At 47.2% G+C, this 14,078-nt stretch overlaps 1 protein-coding gene across 1 annotated transcript in view; it reads right to left on the bottom strand.

Moving 5' to 3' along the window:
* The window catches only part of TARS2 (threonyl-tRNA synthetase 2, mitochondrial), a 180,001-nt gene that overhangs the window by 18,197 nt on the left and 147,726 nt on the right, over positions 1-14,078 (bottom strand). Inside the window, exons 16-18 of the mRNA XM_078671425.1 lie at positions 5,714-5,818; positions 880-952; positions 524-638 (exon numbers count right to left, since the gene is read on the bottom strand). Of these exons, the coding sequence (XP_078527551.1) occupies positions 524-638; positions 880-952; positions 5,714-5,818 (293 nt within the window). The remainder of the gene's footprint in view (positions 1-523; positions 639-879; positions 953-5,713; positions 5,819-14,078) is intronic.

Genomic DNA, 14,078 nt, shown 5'->3' with positions numbered 1-14,078 from the left:
CCACTATGTATGTGCTTGGTTGCCTCTGCTTTAGCTCTGCTCCTCTGCCACTATGTATGTGCTTGGTTGCTTCTGCTTTAGCTCTGCTCCTCTGCGCCTGGTTGCCTCCTCCACTGCCACGCCTGTGTGGATGGTTCTGCCTGCAGTACTTGCTGCTTTTCTGCTGCCATGATAAACACACACAAGGGAGGTGTCTGGGAATCGGCTCCCACAACAAGAACGCATGTAGCCCAGGGCGGTGAGTGAATCAGACAAAAACAGAGCCTTATCTTTTCCTGTCAGATTTCCAGAGCTGTTGCCAGAATCAGACAATAGGGTGGTGGGCGCGTTGTAAATATCTTCTAATGGTGCATTTCTTTTACCAAAAGCATTATTAACGGGTGGAAATTTATGAACACAAACACTTACAGGGAACTAACATCACAAGGTAAAAATAAGCATAGCAGGAGGGTCTTGGAGCACACACAGTGATACCAAAGGGCATGGGGAGTGAAGAGTGGTCTCTCCATTTCTTGTAGCCTACCTAGCACAAAGTTGTACTGCGCCAGCTGCGCTTTGCGGATTTTACGATTCAGGGTTGTCCCGGAGTCTGTGTCGATATCCACTGTGAATCCGCTCTCATGGACACTCCTGTGCACCTGGGAAATGCAACATAACAGCAGTTAGACGTGGCAGGGAGCTGGGAGATAAACTGCACCAGTGAGAATGCAGACAGCTAGAGATTCTGCATGAAGGACACACTGGCCCTTTTTTCCCAATGCATAGGTATGTATGTATTTTGAAAGTAAACAAAAATCACAAGCCCACTCAGACACAGAATGCAGCATAGAAATTGCACAGACCCTTCTAGTTGCACAGAATGCTGACGGCCCATCTTACCTCTTTGGCATAGTCCTCAACGCTGGGACCAATCGGAATCACCATCACCTGGAAGGGGGACAGCCAGAGTGGCCTGGAAATAAAGGAACAATTTCAGGGTCTGTGGGGCTGAATTATCATTGTAATGTTACCCGCAGGCATATAAACTTGAGACCATCACAGCTTCGCTGTACTGTCGCAGATACGCGCCCAGACGAGGAAAAAAAAGGGCACCCAGGCACAGAAGAACAAGTTACTTACCTTCTGTAACGCCTTATCTGGTAGAGACTCTATTTAGCCACAGATTCCTTATCTTAGAATTATCCCCAGGCGACAGACTGGATCCGGAAACTTTTTTCATGAGCAGTGCTGTTTGGATCCAAGTGGCATCAGTCACGCTGGAAGTGACGTGCGCAGTGCCAATATAGATGCCCCCCCAGCGTGCTGACATCAGAAACATTTCGCGACTTTCCACGCCAGAAGCACAGAGCCACAAAATACACAGACAACTGGTGTGGCAACTAGGTCACTGAAAGGGAAACAGCCCTGTCCCTAGAAATCAGTTTGCAGAGCGGGGAGGATGGGTGGGTTGGTAAGGAATCTGCAGCTAGATAAAGTCTCTACCAGATAAAGTGTTACCAAAGGTAAGTAACTTTTTCATCTGATAGAGACATCTGAAAAGCAGATTCTTTACCTTAGAATAGATACCAAAGCGATAACTCCCTGGAGGTGGGTCTGCAGATCAATTTCACACGAGGAAGTCCTGCAGGACAGAGAGGGCACAGAGCCCTTCTCTACGGACCCGACTATCCACTGGAACTTCAGAGCCCGCATATATCAGCAGGCATGTGTCACTAGCAGGATGCAGGAGGCCATGAGGCCCAGAAGCCTCAGAGTCAGTCTCACCAAAACGCAAGATAGAGGTTGAAACATCGGTATCATAGCCGGAATATCCTGGACTCGCCGTTCAGGAGGATAGGCTTGAAATTGCACCATGTCCAGACCAGCTCTGACAAAAAGGAGCATCTGAAAGGGAGTCAGGCATGTTGATAGGGAACTCCAGCAAATGCAGGAGGTCTGCCATAGTCTGGAGGTAGAAGACAACAGTCTGGGGTGAACTTACCTTAACTAGCCAGTGGTCGAGATAGGGGAAGACTGGCATCCCTGATCTTTGCAAATGAGCTGCAACCATCACTGCCACCTTGGTGAACACCCGAGGGGCGCTGGTAAGACCAAAGGGGAGCACAGTAAACCACAGGTAATGTCTGTGGACAGGCAGGACGGTGATGTGAAAATATAAGTCCTGCAAGTCCAACGCTAGGATCTAGTCTCCCAGGTCCAGGGCAGACAGGACCTGAGTGAGATGGGCATTTTGTACTGCTCCTTTTTGAGGAAGAAATTGAGCACCAGAAAGTAGCAGGTGTAGCAGCCATGTCCTATGTCTGGTGTTGGCACCCTCTCTATGGCTACCTTGGCCTAGAGAGCTGTCACCTGCTTGTGGAGAAGGGATAGGTTGTCTCTGTCACCCTGTCATAGAGGGTTGGATAGGGATAGAGTAGTCTTGAAGGGGAGGGACTTGCCCCTTCAAAGGATCCACAAAACCCATTGGTCTGAAGTTATATACCGCCTGTGGGGCAGATGATGGCGGATTCTGACCGCCACTGGGTGCCCATGGTGGTAAGAGTGCAGACTATAAGGGTTTGGTAGCCGCTGAGGTAGTGGTGGACTGGCCTGACCCTGCCTTCCCAACTCACAGGATCTGTGGGTACCGTGTCCTCAGCCACGCTGAGGCTGGGAAGCTTGCACGCCGCGGTGGCCAGGCGGGTATAGTCTCGACCGGAAGCCCTTTCCTTGGCCACAAAAGGAGCAAAAGGGCAGTTGGGGGTGACGAGAGGCCATGTAAAGGCCTTAGCCCTGGTTCCTTAAAGTGCTTCAGCGTTGAATCCACCTCGTCTACGAAGAGACAGGAGCCATCAAAGGGCATGTCCATAAGTGATGTTTGCACATCCCCAGAGAAGCAAGCAGTCCTCAACTACGCGTGGCGCAGTAAGGTCACCGTCGACTAAACAGCTCGGCCTAGTGAGTTGGTGGTATCCAGTCCACATTTAATGGTGAACTTAGATGCATCCCTCCCATCAGCAACAGCCAAGACGTGTTGAGCATGGACCAGGTCCCAAGCAGGACATCGGAAATAGCTTCATTAAATGGGAGAAGCGGTTCTGAAGGGGACCCTCTCAGCTGAGGCACTCCTGTCAAGGCGTTAGTCTTGACTGCCACTGTGGGCAAGCTAAGGTCAGGACCTCGATCTCCCTCCTCACCACCATTTTGACTAAAGCTCCCTCCTCCATAGCCACGGTAGGTGGAAAAAGCATGCCAGTATCTGGAGAGGTATCCAGTCCGCTGGAGTCGCTAAATCCTCAAAGCAGTTTGTGTTGGTATCATAGGGCTGATATTCTTCAGGGTTCAGTGACCCCTCCTATTCATCCCCGAGTTCTACCCATAAGAATAGGGCTCAGACTCCAGCATGGAAGGCATGGCTCCAGTCGGAGTCTGGGAACATCTCTCTCACTCTGTGTCGAAGTCAGGGATCAGAAACGGAAGTATCAGCCTAAGCGCCGGGGAAGGTCGTGGTGGCACGGCTAGGGCGGATACGGATCCATCTGTGGATTCAGTAGGGGACACTCCCGACCCCATGGAGCCCAAAGACACGCCAGAGGGAACAGCCAGTCCAAATATGAGGCGCATGTCCTCATATAATTCTTGCAGTTGGGCGGGGGTTGTTCCGGCTCCCACAAACTTGGGGAGGCCTTGAGACAGCTCAGGTGCTGGCTCGACCACAGAGCCAGGCCTTGAGTGTCGATGCTCTCTCATCGGCCAACGGACAAGGTGAAGTCAAAGAATGCTTAGACTTCTTCTTGTAGTAGAACTTACCCGAAGGGCCGGACGAGTGCGATGAGGATATTGGATACCGCGACCGCTCCCTTTCTCTCTCCCGGAATCTGGAACGTCGCGGCGTCAAGTCACCAGGAACTTGAAAGGATTGCTCCCACAAGGTCTTTGGGTTCATGGCGCAGCAATCAGAGCAGTGCTTCGGATCATGGTTGTGCTTGAGGCAACAAAGGCATACAAACAACATCAAGCAGTGACGGCCGCCACAGGGCTTAAAGATGGCCTTCAATGACATTCTACCACACCAGGAGGTAAAAACTCAAATATCTCAACAAAACATCAAAAAAGGTTAGTCAAAAATTGACCAAAGGGTAGCTCTTCCTGGATTTGTGCTGAGTGGCATGGAAAGAAAAGAACTGATTTCAGCACCCTGGGGTGGCACCAATATAGACACCGGTGCGTGCACGTCTCTTCTGCCGTAGATAACCACACCATGGGGAGCCAAACGGCGCACCCAACCGGCATGCAGGGGTGCTGCTTGTGAAGAAGTTTCCAGATGCAGTCTGATCCCTGGGGATAATTCTAAGGAAAGGAATCTGTGGCTAGAAGTTTCTATCAGATTAACAGATCACATTTAGATGTATATAATAGAGCCCACCTAACATACAATATCAAACCTTTAAGAGGGAACACGACATTCACCCCCAGTCACAGATCTGGATGACGGCTGATAGCCAGAAACCGGCCCTAGGATGCTTGATTCCGGTCCAGGGAAGACATAGCTTGGCAGTTCGGGCTGGACTGTTCCCATGAGGCACAGGGTCAAGACTGATTTGCATATGGCCAAGTCTGAACTGGGGTGGCGTGGTGAGCAAAATAACAATGGATTAAACCCAGATCTGTGACTGGGGGTGAATGTTTTGCCATTGTGCAACATTCCGTCCATCATCTTGTGTGTTTTGCTGTTATATGGATTTGGGCACACGCATGAATCAGGTTTCCAGCAGGACTGAGTGCGATGCCACATTCGTAGAACGAAGTGATCACTAAAATGCCACTTAAATGTGGGTGCAGCCATTATTCAAGAAAGGGGGATCTGTACAATAGGTCACAGAGGAGACAGGCAAAAAGAAGAGAGATTGTGAAAGGTTGTGAACTACATTAAACAAGCATGGGCTAAACCAATAGATCTGGACTTTTGGCTTCTCCAATGCGCTTGCGCGCTGATGCATCCAAAAAGAAAAAAAAAGGGCAACGGAAACTCTAAAGAGTATCATAAAAAACAAAATAAGTCCAAGTGCGATGATGTTTATGTGTGCATGAGACTCGAGGCATGTTGTAACAGACAGATCATTGGCAATTTTGAAATTTACCATTGCATGATGGCAAATACCCATCTTGGAGCATTAAATTAGAAAAAACTAAAAGGTTTGCAGAGGTGTATTCACAGAAAGGAGTGTGTTGTAAACAAATTACATAATTCTGGATCCTGTTAAAGCGTTTTTATTTTTTTTAATTAATTTAAAGAATAGTGCGAGAGGCAGACAGAACCAGAAAACATATCCTCTCCCATGGTAGGCTAACAACAAAAAAAGGAAGAAATTGTCCCTTAATATAAGTAGTTGACGGAACATCAGCCAATCAGATGTACGGTAAAGTAAGTATGTTCCAGGTGATGGACATAAGCAAGAGGAAGTGTAATTCATTGAATAAGAAGAAAGCAAGCATAATTGACAAGAAAGCTACCCAATGATATGCAATACTTGGAGTCGGCTTTGGGTTATCCCACCGAATATCATTGGGTGGCTTTCTTATCAATAGGTTATTTTGAATACAGACTGCTAAAGTTGTCTGCAGATGAGATCTAAAAAAAGCACAGAGTACATAAAAGAAACAATTTCTGCACACATTAGTGAATTGCCATTAGCTGTCAACAGCTGGAACAGTTTATTAAGGTGACACTTACCATTTGCCACCATAGTTTTCAGCTAAAATGGCGACCATTCTCTCCACAGATCCCAGTATCGCCCGGTGGATCATCACCGGTCTCTCCGTGGTGCTGCCGTCCTTCCTGTGGAAGAGAAGGGGGAGTTCAACTGATCACGTGAGCTGTCAATCTATGACTGAGTGAGTGGGACATTTCATTTCAGGGAGATATCTCTCCATCCTTACAGGGGAGCACAGCTGTCAATACACAGTACCCATGGAAAGCGCCAGAGAGCTAGCCCAGTAACCCAGAAGTGTTTATGCAAGGCATGGTGTGGACAGCAAGTAGTAGGCAATGATTCCTGTGCCGTGTACATTGTTTAGTGTGTACTCTCAGTATTGTGTACTTGGTACAGGTATGAGGACAATCAGCAGAGGGACAGGCACTGTATGCACAGTACAGGAGAGAGAACGGGCAACAACAGGACATGCCAGACCTTATGCACAGTAGAGGTGTGAGGACAAGCTGTAACAGCCAAAGATATGCACACATTTTACAGATGTGCAGACACTAAGTGACAGGGTGTGCTCCTTGTACTATATGCACTATACAGGTGTGAGTGCTGGCAGTGACAAGACACAATTGCTGCACTCTGTGCACCATACAAGGTCATTTCTCCATATTGTGCACACCACTGGTTTGTGCACAGTAGGATAAGACGCAATCTCAGCATTGAGTGCACCGTACAAAACAGGTTTCCTGTACTGTGCACAGTACTGGTCAGTGGACCGTCGGAGACAGGGTGCGATCCTCACACTGTCTGCACCTTGCAGTCGGTTCTCTCCTTAGCGTGCTCAGGACAGGCAGGTGTTGTACAAGGGGGGTTATACCCATATAGTCAGTGGGACCTGGGTGACTATATGGGTATAACCCCCCTTGTACAACATACTTCGAGCAGGCGCTGGCCTGCGAGGTTTCTTTCCTTCCCTCTATCTAGACCTGATTTTTCATTTTTCTTGAGCTCTGACTTTTGTTATATAATTTATCTCGATTGACCATCATGGTCGATAAGGAGGTTCTATCCTACACTGAGGATTACATTAAGCAATTTTTATCGGACTCTGCCAATAGTTTTTTGTCTCCAACCACACCTGCCATCGATTTTTCCCTCAATGATAAAGTCAACCAGTTGGAACGTCTTGAAAAGAAGCTCATCAGAACTAAACTACATGGACATTTCTTAGCGCAGTGCCTCCAATCCAACATTATTCCTGTAGGCCTGCAGGTTAAAGTTGAACCCGCGATCTTTATTGATGTACCGAAATTCCGGGAAGGCTTCAGCTTTGTCGCGAACAATTGTTCGCGACATTGGATGGTCCCCGGCATCGAAACGGACAGTGAACAGATTGCACTTCTAACGAAGCAAATAGCGGATCTGAAGGCCGCAATTAGTGGGGACGCCACCCTGACCAACTCCAAAGAAGCCCTGACCAAACTAGTGGCAACACTTCAGGATTTTGAGACGAACACAATAAAGAAAAAACTTGAGAAATTGGCACGGGACGTGAAAGCATATGATAAAAAGAGAACATACCCCTATCTGCAGGACGATTACTACAGACAGGATAACCAAGGGAGATTCACCAACCGCGGCCGCGGTGCCTACAGAGGTAGACGAAATTTTACAACTTTTTCGGACTCCTCGTACAGCTCGGGTGAGGATTCAGACCGAGCTGGCCCCAGTGGCACATACGGTTACCAAGACTCCTACGGCCCTTTTTACCAACCCCCTCCTTTTTTAGGGCAGGGAGGATGGAGACCACCGCGGGGCCGAGGGAACATGTGGGACAGGGGCACAGGCAGGGGCCAATTCAACACGGGCCAAGAATGGGACTCCGGGAGAGGGAGAGGTGCCAAGCAAGTGAGCTTCCCACAAGAGGAACACGGGGAGAGGTCTACCCGCAGGAAGACTTACCGATGGTGACAAAGACGTCTCCTGTGATTAACATTTCTAAATACACCCTTCAAGATGACGAAATCAAAGTATTGAGCCGCGGTCTATCCTTTGTTCCAACCTCTAGACCAGATCCTTTTAATACGGAGGTAGAACTCCACAAGTTCTTCAGGAAAATAAGACTCAGATACTTTTTTAAGAATAAGCCAATTCAACCGTTGCTATCTGCCACAAACTTGAGGATACCTTCTACTTTCGTACCGTCCACCTATGCCATGAACCAGCGTATCCTTGCGTATGAAAGTCTTGTACTAAGGGATGTAAGGTCCATTCTGGAAGACAACAAATTTGTCAAAAACAACATTAGCCGTGCAGAACAATCAGCACTTAAAGCGATAAGAGACAACACTGAAATAGTCGTGAAACCCGCTGATAAGGGCGGGGCAATTGTTGTCCAAGATTTGGATAACTACACTCAGGAAATTCTGCAACAGTTGAACGATGGAATTAGCTACAAGCAATTGGGTGGTGATCCATCAAAAGATATCACGGCCGAGATTTTGAGGGTTACGCAGGATGGACGACAGCAAGGCTTCTTATCGGAACACGAATTCCAATATCTGAATCAGAAGCATCCGCGACTCCCTACCATCTATACCCTACCTAAAGTGCACAAGGATCTCCACCAGCCCCCCGGGCGCCCGATTGTGTCGGGGTGTGGTTCTGTGCTGGAACCCCTGTGTAAATATATAGATTTTTTTCTGAAACCTATAGCAGAAGCTACTACAACATACCTCAGGGATACCACCCATACCATCAACCTGATTGAAGGACATCCTTATGACTCTGCTCAAGACCTTCTGGCAACATGTGACATCGTTTCACTTTATACCAGCATACCCCAAGAGGAGGCCCTTATGGCAATGACAATTGCACTCGATAAGCGGGAGGCTCCAATCTGGGTGCCGACATCTTTCATCATTCTACTATTGAAGATTGCGATGATGAGGAATTTCTTCATCTTTCGGAACTGTTTCTACCTCCAAACTAAGGGAGTGGCGATGGGGGCTGCCTTTGCCCCAGATTTGGCCATTATCTTTATGTCTATGTACGAGGACACGTTTATATTCACTGACGTTAACCCTTTTAGACCCCAGATAAAGATTTGGATGAGATACATTGACGACATCATCTGTATCTGGTCTGGAACTGAGGAGGAAATCACCAGTTTCTTCCACTGGCTCAATGCACGATCCCCGGATATTAAGTTCACCATCCAGTTGGACAAAAAATCAATAGATTTCTTGGACCTCACAATTTTTGTGGAAGATGAAACATTAAAAACAACGCTTTTCAGGAAACCAACGGAGAGGAACTCTCTACTCCTATACTCCAGCCATCACCCCCGGGGTCTCCGGGACAACCTTCCGTTTGGCCAGTTTTTAAGGATTCGGCGTAACTGCAGCAGGAAGGATGATTACATAGAACAGTCCACCGTACTGATGGACAGACTACTCGAGCGTGGATATCCAAGACGCCTGGTGAATAAAGCCAAAAAAAGAGCATGGTTCAATCCTAGAGAAACCTTGCTTCAGCCTGGAGACAAACAGGTCAACAACGAAGAGCGTCTCATTTGTGTCACGACTTTCTCCACGAAGAGTAATGAGGTGAAAAAAACCATTAATAAATACTGGAACTTGATATCAGAAGACCTTGGGAGTAATTCGCTGCCCCTTCACGCTTTCAGAAAAGCTAAGAACATTCGGGACAATGTGGTTCGCTCCTTTTTGCCGACCCCAGATGCACCTACCATCACAACTATGTGGAATCTGCCCCCCATTTTGGGCCACTATCGATGTGGATCATGCAAAGCATGCCCTGCGACAATCCAGACCAAGGTTTTCAGCCACAGACAACAACAAGTTCCACTAAAGTCGCACACTAACTGCAACTCGACTGACGTGGTATACTGCATACTATGCCCCTGTGACTTGATTTATGTGGGTCAAACACAGCAACGAGTCAAAGTACGTTTTCTCCAGCACTGCAGCCGTGTGAGATGCAAGGTTGCAGGCGCACCCTTGGTGGATCACTGCAATGGAAAAAGCCACCCACCAGAAAGTTTGAGGTGGACAGTTTTGGAGCAGGTCAAGTTAGGCCCAAGGGGTGGAAGCATTGAACCCATCTTAAATGTGAGGGAAATTAAATGGATCCGTTTTTTTGACTCAGTGCGAGGGGGCCTTAATGAGTCCGAAAGCAGTTTCGCCCAAATGGCTACTCTCTGAAACACTAATGCAATTATGCCTCTCCATATGGAACTTAGGTATTCCCCCCCTTTTGCTGTTGGTTTTTCTAAATGTCTTACTAATGTGCCTTAGTATATACCTGTGGACCATCATGCATTGGGACTTTTCCTCCTTGGCTTTTCCTTAAAATGATTACTCCTGAGAAAAAGAGCGCCTTAACCGCCGTGCCTGGCAGGTTCGCGCTGTGAACCAACGATCTGGGTATGGACATTAGCTAATGATGCTCCCCTAACCAATCTGGTGCGCTAGACACCTATGTGATATGACCCATGTAGACTTATTGAAATGTGAGCCTTGTATATTTATTGTTATAGAATTTCAAATAATCATTGTTTTTATTGTTAGGGAATTCATGTAATAACTAGCGTTTTGACCGCCATGTTTGGCAGGCCCAGCGCTAGGAACATGGTTTTTTGCTAATATGTCTGGAGTTTCAAATTAATTCATTGTTCTGTATATTCACATTATTCAGGCACACAGGATTTAGTATTACTCCACACTTTCGTCCTACACATGGTCTCCTCCGCCTTTTTGAGACAGCCTTCCAAGTTTAATAAGGCCACAACGAGTCTTTTTTTCCCTCGGGTATTGCTGACAACCTTCGGCAACCAACCCGAGTCTGTCTTTAGCAAGGTAGTAAATAACACCGTCTCCCGGGACAACACTTCCTGATTCCAGGAGACGCGGCGCGCGCGCACCACTGTTGGATTTTTCCACAAGCACTGCGGGTGAGTCTCTTATCTGGCGGGTCGCATCCATGCGTTCTCTAAACTAATGGGCGGCAATCTAAGCCTGTTATCAACGTGTTTTTACAGATGTTGACACTGCGGAGGTCGTGCAAATTGTACACTGACAACGCGCGTCACTGAATTGGTCCATTTTTGGAGAAAGAGCCGGTCGCAGGCATGCTCGTTCTACATCCTTCACGGGTGAGTTCTGAGCTGTTTGAGGTTTCCTTTACGGAATCACTGTTTAAAGCAACTCCTCGTTTTGACACGTCGTTTATCATTGTTTTTAGATGTAGCCTGCACTGCCTTGACCCAGGAACTAACCTCAAGTTACAAGGTGACTGTCTCATAACAAGGTAGGGCCCCAAACCTACATACCCCCACTTTAGTTTTCCTACGTCACTTTGGCATTTCAGTACAAATGTGACCGTGATTTTGATTTTATATGGCAGATCCTGACTCTACATGTGGCGGATCTTTAGGCACAACCTTTGACGGGATCCTCCCGCTCCGCCAGGTAAATGTTCTGTTTTGTTAAGCCTACTCCAGTAACTCTTACCCTATGAACTCCCTATCTGTGCTACTGGGGCATATTAGTACAATTGTGTCTTTTAATCTCACATGGCAGACCCTGATTCTCTATATGGCGGATCTCTAGACATCACCTGTTGACGGGTTTTCCCCGCTCCACAAGGTAAATGTTTTGCTTAAATGGCTAAGTCCACCAAAGTATTTCTCATTCTATGAACCTCCTATACTCTTTATATACCCTTTCTAGACTTTCCTACAATGGACCACTCTGTCCATTATCCTTTAGTTGTGTCGGGACTCGTTTGAGACCGGTTAATTAAACAATTTATTATTATATTTTTGCGCAGAGTTATACGCCCCACCCCTCTTCACCCATCACGTCCTGACGAAGACCCACGCAGTAAGGATCGACTATCCTACATTATCCGGGTCGAAACGTAGACATCTACACCCAGGAACTCCTAACCCTAGTTTGATATATTAATCACTATAGGAGTATCTTCTATGTGCAAATTTTTGTTATGATATATGTCATTTTCCATGGCTTTTCATGTATGTCGAATTATGTTTTGAATTGTGGATTTATGCTCAATGCTTTTTGAATGTTGATTAGTGATGTATAATCTAGTGAAATACATCCCCCTCCCTGCACCTCCCCCTCTCCCTCACTGTGGGCGCATTGAATTTTGTATATTTTACGTCTGATTTTTCTAACATTGATTGCTCGAATGGTACAGTGAATATTAAAAACACTGGTCACCTTCATTCAGTGTGCTTTTGAATTCATCCAAATAATGTGTGTTTTAAAATAAGAATTTGTGTTTTGGTCTGGGACCCCTTATATACAACGCAGGACAGGCAGGGGCAGGGTGTGCTCCTCATCCTTCATGCAAAGATTGTATGGAGGACAGATAGTGTTACAATGAACCACCCAATACTGACTGCAGCATAGGCGAGAGCAGGAACTAGCAGAATGTGCGACACCATATTGTCTGCAGTGTACATGTGTGAGGATCGACAATACCGGAGCGTGTGCCCTCACTGTACACTTGGCTCAAGTGTGAGGACAGGCAATACCCGAGTGTGTGGCCTCACAGTATGCTCGGATCATGTGTGAGGGCAATACTGGAGTGCGTGCCCTCAATGTACCCTCGGCTCAAGTGTGAGGACAGGCAATACTGCAGCGTGTACCCTCACTGTAAGCTAAGATCATGTGTGAGGGCAATACCGGAGCTTGTGCCCTCACTGTACGCTCGGATCATGTGTGAGGGCAATACCGGAGCTTGTGCCCTCACTGTACGCTGCGATCATGTGTGAGGGCAATACCGGAGCTTGTGCCCTCACCGTACGCTCGGATCAAGTGTGAGGGCAACACAGAAGCGTCTGCCCTCACCGTACCCTCTGTAATTGCTACAGTGGTTCAGGTTCCTAATTTAGAGACTAAACAATTGTGACTTCAAATGATTCATTTAAAGAATCTCATCCAAAAATCTGAAATTATTCAATACCCTTAAGAAATTTATCAAAAGATATATTTTTCATTAATAAAAATTCAAATACAGTAGTACAGAAGGTGCTCATAGGGTTACACAAACATTAGTCAATAACAAGGGATAAACTAAAGTGTAAACAAAATAATAATGGCAAAAAGGAAAAGATTATGTACAATAACAAGTTTGTAGGATCACAAAAACATAAAGCACTTAATGCTTCCTCTTATTTTTTGCCAAAGGACGGCGTCTCAACCATATTCATTTATCAGGTCATCATCAGGACAGAACATATAAAGAGCAACCATCAATCGTACAAGCAAGGCTGGTTCCTTTCAGGCAGCAAGAATGCGCAAATCTTGCACCGTGATTTATTAAAGTTATAGTTAGTACAAGGACAAAAGAGATTTTACGTAGCTGGAGGACTACTAGAACCTTAGGTTATGTGATTCCCCCCAGATCCAATCCATATAATTTGAATTACTAGAGTAACAAATCATTCCTCTCATCAATGCATTCTGAATTACGCTAAACACAAGCAACACTGCAGCGTGTGCCCTCACTGTACACTCGGCTCAAGTGTAAGGGGAATACCGGAGCATGTGCCCTCACTGTACGCTCAGATCATGTGAGGACAGGCCATACCGGAGCATGTGCCCTCACTGTACGCTCCGATCATGTGTGAGGACAGGCATACCGGAGCATGTGCCCTCACTGTACGCTCCGATCATGTGTGAGGACAGGCAATACCGGAGCATGTGCCCTCACTGTACGCTCCGATCATGTGTGAGGACAGGCATACCGGAGCATGTGCCCTCACTGTACGCTCCGATCATGTGTGAGGACAGGCAATACCGGAGCATGTGACCTCACTGTACACTCCGATCTTGTGTGAGGACAGGCAATACCGGAGCATGTGCCCTGACTGTACGCTCCGATCATGTGTGAGGACAGGCAATACCGGAGCGTGTGCCCTCACTGTACGCTCCGATCATGTGCGAGGACAGGCAATACCGGAGCGTGTGCCCTCACTGTACGATCTGATCATGTGCGAGGACAGGCAATACCGGAGCATGTGACCTCACTGTACGCTCGGATCATGTGCGAGGACAGGCAATACCGGAGCATGTGCCCTCACTGTACGCTCGGATCATGTGTGAGGACAGGCAATACCGGAGCATGTGACCTCACTGTACGTTTGGATCATGTGTGAGGACAGGCAATACCGGAGCATGTGCCCTCACTGTACGCTCGGATCATGTGTGAGGACAGGCAATACCGGAGCGTGTGCCCTCACTGTACGATCTGATCATGTGCGAGGACAGGCAATACCGGAGCATGTGACCTCACTGTACGCTCGGATCATGTGTGAGGACAGGCAATACCGGAGCATGT

The sequence above is a fragment of the Lissotriton helveticus genome, chromosome 12, assembly GCF_964261635.1.
Source record: "Lissotriton helveticus chromosome 12, aLisHel1.1, whole genome shotgun sequence".
NCBI lineage: Eukaryota > Metazoa > Chordata > Amphibia > Caudata > Salamandridae > Lissotriton > Lissotriton helveticus.
The sequence above is the reverse complement of the archived record's forward strand: the minus strand, read 5'-3'. Positions and strand labels throughout refer to the sequence as shown.